At 52.8% G+C, this 7,500-nt stretch overlaps 3 protein-coding genes across 7 annotated transcripts in view; 1 reads left to right on the forward strand and 2 right to left on the reverse strand.

The window, feature by feature from the left end:
• The window catches only part of entr1 (endosome associated trafficking regulator 1), a 10,005-nt gene extending 5,368 nt beyond the window's left edge, over positions 1-4,637 (forward strand). For 3 of the 5 annotated variants that reach the window (XM_076730607.1, XM_076730606.1, XM_076730608.1), the window contains exons 8-10: positions 315-377; positions 1,419-1,555; positions 3,581-4,637. In XM_076730607.1, the coding sequence (XP_076586722.1) occupies positions 315-377; positions 1,419-1,555; positions 3,581-3,671 (291 nt within the window). In that variant the 3' untranslated portion in view covers positions 3,672-4,637. Of the gene's footprint in view, positions 1-314; positions 378-1,418; positions 1,608-3,580 lie in introns of all 5 variants that reach the window. The other 2 variants (XM_076730609.1, XM_076730610.1) reach the window with 1 other exon arrangement.
• Positions 1-6,075, reverse strand: part of chek2 (checkpoint kinase 2) — a 23,062-nt gene extending 16,987 nt beyond the window's left edge. Inside the window, exons 1-2 of the mRNA XM_076730602.1 lie at positions 5,917-6,075; positions 5,761-5,830 (exon numbers count right to left, since the gene is read on the reverse strand). Of these exons, the coding sequence (XP_076586717.1) occupies positions 5,761-5,830; positions 5,917-6,026 (180 nt within the window). The 5' untranslated portion in view covers positions 6,027-6,075. The remainder of the gene's footprint in view (positions 1-5,760; positions 5,831-5,916) is intronic.
• Positions 6,076-7,486: 1,411 nt separating this feature from the next.
• ccdc180 (coiled-coil domain containing 180) overlaps positions 7,487-7,500 on the reverse strand; it is a 21,931-nt gene continuing 21,917 nt past the window's right edge. Inside the window, exon 36 of the mRNA XM_076730601.1 lies at positions 7,487-7,500. This exon is cut by the window's right edge and continues 193 nt beyond it. Within this exon, the coding sequence (XP_076586716.1) occupies positions 7,487-7,500 (14 nt within the window).

Genomic DNA, 7,500 nt, shown 5'->3' on the forward strand with positions numbered 1-7,500 from the left:
GGACTGTCTGTCTGTCTCTCAGGACTGTCTCTCTGTGTGCAGCTGTCTGTCTCTCAGGACTGTCTGTCTCTCAGGACTGTCTGTCTGTCTCTCAGGACTGTCTCTCTGTGTGCAGCTGTCTGTCTCTCAGGACTGTCTGTCTCTCAGGACTGTCTGTCTGTCTCTCAGGACTGTCTCTCTGTGTGCAGCTGTCTGTCTCTCAGGACTGTCTGTCTCTCAGGACTGTCTGTCTGTCTCTCAGGACTGTCTCTCTGTGTGCAGCTGTCTGTCTCTCAGGACTGTCTGTCTCTCAGGACTGTCTGTCTGTGTTGCAGAAGCGAGCGGTCAAAGCAGAGAACAGCGTCTCTAAGCTGAAGGTGGAGCTGCAGCAGCTGCAGGTGAGATCATTCTGTTCAGGTGCTCATTAAAGTTTCTGATTGATCTTTATGTCGTTTTCTCTGATTTACAGGCGTCATTTGAAACAAGAGAGAAATTCACTGACTGAACTTTACCAGTCAATCAATCTTCAGAACAGGTGTTCATAATCGATTGAGTCAATATTTCATCAGTCTGAAGACAAATGAAACTAATAATCATGTTGTCATTAATGTGTGACAGGTGTGTGTATCTGTGTGTCAGGTGTGTGTATAAACATGTGCCACAAAGCGTCTTTGTGTACCAGGTAAGAACTGAGGAGTGGGAGGTGTCCAGGTTAATCCAGGTGAATTCAGTGACGAGTTGTGAGCGAAGGTTCGGTCCTGAATTTTGGACGCTTCTCTTTGAGGACACAACAAAACAGAGCTGGAGATTGTTGACACTGAGTCCAACAGAGGGCAGTTCACCTCGGACAAAGGATGGCCTTGGACTCGTTGCAGGTTGGATGACTGATGATGGAGTTGGACACCGTCAGTATGTATTTTACAAAAACCACAGCTGGTTGTGACGGATGAGTCTCTTGAGCTGCAGAACCCTCCAGAAATCAGCTGATCACCAACTTCCTCTGAGACCTTTGGTGTCTCTGTCGTCAAGCTGCTACAGTTTTATTAAAAGAGACAGATTGTCCTTTCAAACTGGGGACGTCTCTCAGTATCGGAGGGCCTGCATGGAGACACGAAGACTGTTGACATGAAGACCTGGACCGTAGTCAACCATTCAAACGCTGTGAGCGCCAACGGTGACCGACACATCCCAGAGGTCCGTCGACGCTCAGTCATGGTATCAGTATGTCCACAGGTCGTCCACAGAGGTCACGTCCGACCTTCCTTTCCAAGGAAACTGTTGGAGCACAAGCTGATCTCTGTGTTCAGTTGGTTACTGTGGCTACTTTTACACACACACACACACACACACATATATATATATATATATATATATATATATATATATATATATATATATAGGTATATCAATTTGTACAGGTGTGTATCTGTGTGTCTCAGGTGGAGGTCGACTCTCTGCAGTCCGAGAACCACAGACTGAAGGCAGAGTCTGACGTCGTCATGACAATGAGACACAATGCTCAGGTGGCATCTGAGTACCTGAACAAGACAGCAAGCCACGCCCACTCCTCCATCTGGTCAGTACCTGTGATCAGGTGTGAGCGGGTGGGTGAGCGGGTGTGAGAGCAGGTGGGTGAGCGGGTGGGTGAGCGGGTTTGAGAGCAGGTGGGTGAGCGGGTGGGTGAGCGGGTTTGAGAGCAGGTGGGTGAGCGGGTGGGTGAGCAGGTGTGAGAGCAGGTGGGTGAGCGGGTGTGAGAGCAGGTGGGTGAGCGGGTGGGTGAGCAGGTGGGTGAGCGGGTGTGAGAGCGGGTGGGTGAGCGGGTGTGAGAGCGGGTGTGAGAGCGGGTGGGTGAGCGGGTGTGAGAGCGGGTGTGAGAGCGGGTGGGTGAGCGGGTGTGAGAGCAGGTGGGTGAGCGGGTGGGTGAGCGGGTGGGTGAGCGGGTGTGAGAGCGGGTGGGTGAGCGGGTGTGAGAGCGGGTGTGTGAGCGGGTGTGAGAGCGGGTGTGAGAGCGGGTGGGTGAGCGGGTGGGTGAGCGGGTGTGAGAGCGGGTGTGTGAGCGGGTGGGTGAGCGGGTGGGTGAGCGGGTGTGAGAGAGGGTGTGAGAGCGGGTGTGAGAGCGGGTGGGTGAGCGGGTGTGAGAGCGGGTGGGTGAGCGGGTGTGAGAGAGGGTGTGAGAGCGGGTGTGAGAGCAGGTGGGTGAGCAGGTGGGTGAGCGGGTGGGTGAGCAGGTGGGTGAGCGGGTGTGAGAGCGGGTGTGAGAGCAGGTGGGTGAGCAGGTGGGTGAGCGGGTGTGAGAGCAGGTGGGTGAGCGGGTGTGAGAGCAGGTGGGTGAGCGGGTGTGTGAGCGGGTGGGTGAGCGGGTGTGAGAGCGGGTGTGAGAGCGGGTGGGTGAGCGGGTGGGTGAGCGGGTGTGAGAGCAGATGGGTGAGCAGGTGGGTGAGCGGGTGTGAGAGCGGGTGGGTGAGCGGGTGGGTGAGCGGGTGGGTGAGCGGGTGTGAGAGCAGGTGGGTGAGCGGGTGGGTGAGCGGGTGTGAGAGCGGGTGGGTGAGCGGGTGTGAGAGCGGGTGTGAGAGCGGGTGGGTGAGTGGGTGTGAGAGCGGGTGTGAGAGCGGGTGGGTGAGCGGGTGTGAGAGCGGGTGGGTGAGCGGGTGTGAGAGCGGGTGGGTGAGCGGGTGTGAGAGCGGGTGTGAGAGCGGGTGGGTGAGCGGGTGGGTGAGCGGGTGTGAGAGCGGGTGTGAGAGCGGGTGGGTGAGCAGGTGGGTGAGCGGGTGGGTGAGCGGGTGGGTGAGCGGGTGTGAGAGAGGGTGTGAGAGCGGGTGTGAGAGCGGGTGGGTGAGCGGGTGTGAGAGCGGGTGGGTGAGCGGGTGTGAGAGCGGGTGTGAGAGCAGGTGGGTGAGCAGGTGGGTGAGCGGGTGGGTGAGCAGGTGGGTGAGCGGGTGTGAGAGCGGGTGTGAGAGCAGGTGGGTGAGCAGGTGGGTGAGCGGGTGTGAGAGCAGGTGGGTGAGCGGGTGTGAGAGCGGGTGGGTGAGCGGGTGGGTGAGCAGGTGGGTGAGCGGGTGTGAGAGCGGGTGGGTGAGCAGGTGGGTGAGCGGGTGTGAGAGCAGGTGGGTGAGCAGGTGGGTGAGCGGGTGTGAGAGCGGGTGGGTGAGCAGGTGGGTGAGCGGGTGTGAGAGCAGGTGGGTGAGCGGGTGGGTGAGCGGGTGTGAGAGCGGGTGTGAGAGCGGGTGGGTGAGCAGGTGGGTGAGCGGGTGTGAGAGCAGGTGGGTGAGCAGGTGGGTGAGCGGGTGTGAGAGCGGGTGGGTGAGCGGGTGGGTGAGCGGGTGGGTGAGCGGGTGTGATCTTTGTAACAATAAAAACAAAAAATGCTGCGGTATGAGTGGTGATCAGGTGATCAATGACGTGTTTTAAACGACCCTGAGGACAAACGTGTTTCCAGCCTGATCGTGTCGAGTCCTTGCTTGTACCTCTTTTGACCAGCAGGTGGCAGCAGACTCACAGGAGGCTTTAAGTTGTTGCTCTGTGAAGTTTGTGAAGGTGAAAGACGAAGCTGAACCTTTTCACCTGCGATCGATGTGTCACCTGTGTGTCTGTCTGCCTTCAGTCAGCTGCTGAGGGAAGCAGAGACCCTTCGTTTGGTCTCTCAGCTGCTGCAGTCCATCGACAAGATCTCCAACCTCCACTCAGAGTCCTGAGTTCCTGCAGACCAGCTGCGGACCCTCAGACCTCCCCCAGAACACCACATCTCTTCTAGACCTCCTGCAGACCCTCACCTCCATCAGGCTGGAGGAAACAGGCCTGAAAGGACAAACTGTGAGGTCACAGTCTCAGCCAATCATTCCTCTGAACCTTTGATGACATCACAGCAGCAGAAGGACTTCTGGCTGCTGATTGGTGGGTTTGTTAATGACACCAGACTGAAGACGCAGAGCGACAGCAGAGCTGAGTTTGTTGTTATTTACAGTCTTGAACCACTTCGTCTTCATCAATCATGTGTCTGGATTCTTGTTATTAATCATTCATTAATTCTGCAGCTGTAAAAACCTTTTGTTTATTTCTGAGTAACAGTTTGTTTTTAGTGAAATCTTCTTCTCTTCAGTCTCAAATCTGTGTGTTAGTACAGAGCTGGAGGACATGGTTAGCTTAGCTTAGCAAAAAGACTGGAATCAGGTGGAAACAGCTAGCCTCGCTTTTCAAAGCAAACAAACCCATCGACCTGCAGCTCTCCAGCTCCGTGACTGAAGCGTTTCTCTGTGTTTCATCTGAACAGACTTAAGAAGCAAAGTTTGTGTTTGTTTCAGAGGGACTGACATGCTGGACATGAGGAGTTAGCTTGTTTTTTAGGATTTGTTTTAGGGGACCACGTACAATATGAAACAAAAATGTTCTCACTTGATGTTCCAGTTAGCATAAAGCTAATCGACACAGTTAAACACACAAAGAGCAGCCAGAGCTCAGGACTGAACGCACACACACACCAAACATCTCTGAGAGGCAGAGAAGAAGAAGATTTCTGTGAATGCTGAAGTGTTCGTTCAGGAAACCAAATCAAATTCTGTTTGTTAATAAACATGAAGTCAACATGCTCAAACGTTGTACGTTAGCGGGTGTCGATTAACGTTTGTATTAATGGATTAAACCTGCCAGTTAAACTTCTCACAGAGGAACTCTTCTTTTTTCTACTTGTGTTCTCTTTGTACTTCCTGTGTGCATTGCATTGTGGGAGGACAGCTGTAGTCTTTTAGTTTGACTGTGACGGTTTTGGAGTGAACTTCATGAAGTCCAGAATCAGCAGCAGCTGTGGGTCTGAGGACACGTCTGATGGGACTGAGGTCCACATCTGTGTCTCCGCAGCCAATGACGACTCAGATGACTTCTTCTCTGGAGTCATTAAAAGCAGGATTGGAGTAGCTGGAGGGTAAAAGCACTTTGGACTGACAGTTGTCAGCTGACCAGTCTCACCTGTCGCAGGTGGACTGATGATCACTACAAGATTCTATTGGCCACAAAGCTGTGAAAGCGTCTGTCCACATCGTCAAGGTCCTTCAACACTGAAGTGCCGTCAGTCAAAAACAGGAAAAGCAGGATCGATTTCACTCTGACACCAGACCAGCTGCTGTCGCTCAAGTCTGGAACAGTTTCAGCCCTCATGGTGTCTCCGTCCTCATCGAGCAGGAACGTGACCTGTGTGGGACTGTCCTGGCTGATCATCTGGACGTATGTTACAGTTCTGTCTCCACATTCAGGTGAGGGCGCTGTCACAGCTGTCAGGTTTCTGTCAGAGAGACTCCACACAAGGATTCAGCTCTTCATGAAGAGTTCACAGAGGATCATCCACCTCTGACGGAACTGATTTAATGCATTCACACAGGAAATAAACGCTGCAGCTGTGAACAACAGGAGGAACTGGGGGAGGAGCTGCTTCGTGATTACAGCACGTTCAGAGGGGTTCCTAATATTCTGACCACCTCAGGTAAACATCAGACACAGCTCTCAGTGTAACATGGTCCATTAAACAGCAGCTTTAACCGTGAACTCGGTGAATTCGCTCATGTCTGACCATTAAAGAGACGACTGCAAATTAAACGGGTGTACCTAATAAAGTGGCCACTGGGTGTCATTTGGCAGGTTGCTGGTGGAATTTTATTTCCTGCGTGCCGCACGGGTTACTCCTCACATTTAAACTGTTTAATGTGAAGCACAGCAGTGGAGTGACGGGGATGCAAACACATCATCACAGGGTCAGAGAGGGTCTGCAACCACCTGAGCAGAAACAGATGTTACCTGGTTCATCTCCTCCATCCACCACGTGAGCTGCACCTCCTCCAGCGCCTCCCAGCTCCGCCCGTCTCTGCTGCAGGACAATAAAAACGTCACTCTGAAAACATGAAGAGACGGAAACGAGCGCGGACGAATGACAGTACCTGAGTGCTGACGTACCTGAGAGGGACGCCTGAACCACATGTGGACGAAAGTATGTGGACAGCCCGTCTGCTCAGGTGTCCGCATACCTTTGGACATGTGGTGAAGTGCAGGTGAAAGGAGGTCATCCTCCACCTGGTGGATGAAGGGAACTACATCTACAACACGGCAACAAGCTGAGCCACCGCTCTTCTTCTGTGGTTTATTAACACAGCTGTGGCATCACAGTGTACATCACAAACAGCCAATCAGCTGCTGGCATCACATTTGAGTGCACATGGGTCAAAGGTTCTGAGTGTGTGTGTGTGTGTGTGTGTGTGTGTGTGTGTTTGTGCGCACATGCACGTGTGTATCTGCTGCCTTTAGTGTGTGTGTCAGAATGTGTTAGTGTGTGTCAGAGTGTGTATCTGCTGTCTCCAGTGTGTGTGTGACAGTGTGTCAGAGTGTGTATCTGCTGTCTCCAGTGTGTGTGTATCAGTGTGTGTCAGAGTGTGTATCTGCTGTCTCCAGCGTGTGTGTGACAGTGTGTGTCAGAGTGTGTATCTGCTGTCTCCAGCGTGTGTGTGACAGTGTGTGTCAGAGTGTGTATCTGCTGTCTCCAGTGTGTGTGTATCAGTGTGTGTCAGAGTGTGTATCTGCTGTCTCCAGCGTGTGTGTATCAGTGTGTGTCAGAGTGTGTATCTGCTGTCTCCAGTGTGTGTGTGACAGTGTGTGTCAGAGTGTGTATCTGCTGTCTCCAGTGTGTGTGTGACAGTGTGTGTCAGAGTGTGTATCTGCTGTCTCCAGCGTGTGTGTATCAGTGTGTGTCAGAGTGTGTATCTGCTGTCTCCAGCGTGTGTGTGACAGTGTGTGTCAGAGTGTGTATCTGCTGTCTCCAGTGTGTGTGTGACAGTGTGTGTCAGAGTGTGTATCTGCTGTCTCCAGTGTGTGTGTGACAGTGTGTGTCAGAGTGTGTATCTGCTGTCTCCAGTGTGTGTGTGACAGTGTGTGTCAGAGTGTGTATCTGCTGTCTCCAGTGTGTGTGTGACAGTGTGTGTCAGAGTGTGTATCTGCTGTCTCCAGTGTGTGTGTGACAGTGTGTGTCAGAGTGTGTATCTGCTGTCTGCAGTGTGTGTGTGACAGTGTGTGTCAGAGTGTGTATCTGCTGTCTGCAGTGTGTGTGTGACAGTGTGTGTCAGAGTGTGTATCTGCTGTCTCCAGTGTGTGTGTATCAGTGTGTGTCAGAGTGTGTATCTGCTGTCTCCAGTGTGTGTGTGACAGTGTGTGTCAGAGTGTGTATCTGCTGTCTCCAGTGTGTGTGTGACAGTGTGTGTCAGAGTGTGTATCTGCTGTCTCCAGTGTGTGTGTGACAGTGTGTGTCAGAGTGTGTATCTGCTGTCTCCAGTGTGTGTGTGACAGTGTGTGTCAGAGTGTGTATCTGCTGTCTCCAGTGTGTGTGTGACAGTGTGTGTCAGAGTGTGTATCTGCTGTCTGCAGTGTGTGTGTGACAGTGTGTGTCAGAGTGTGTATCTGCTGTCTGCAGTGTGTGTGTGACAGTGTGTGTCAGAGTGTGTATCTGCTGTCTCCAGTGTGTGTGTGACAGTGTGTGTCAGAGTGTGTATC

The sequence above is a fragment of the Chaetodon auriga genome, chromosome 5 (assembly GCF_051107435.1).
Source record: "Chaetodon auriga isolate fChaAug3 chromosome 5, fChaAug3.hap1, whole genome shotgun sequence".
Lineage (NCBI taxonomy): Eukaryota > Metazoa > Chordata > Actinopteri > Chaetodontiformes > Chaetodontidae > Chaetodon > Chaetodon auriga.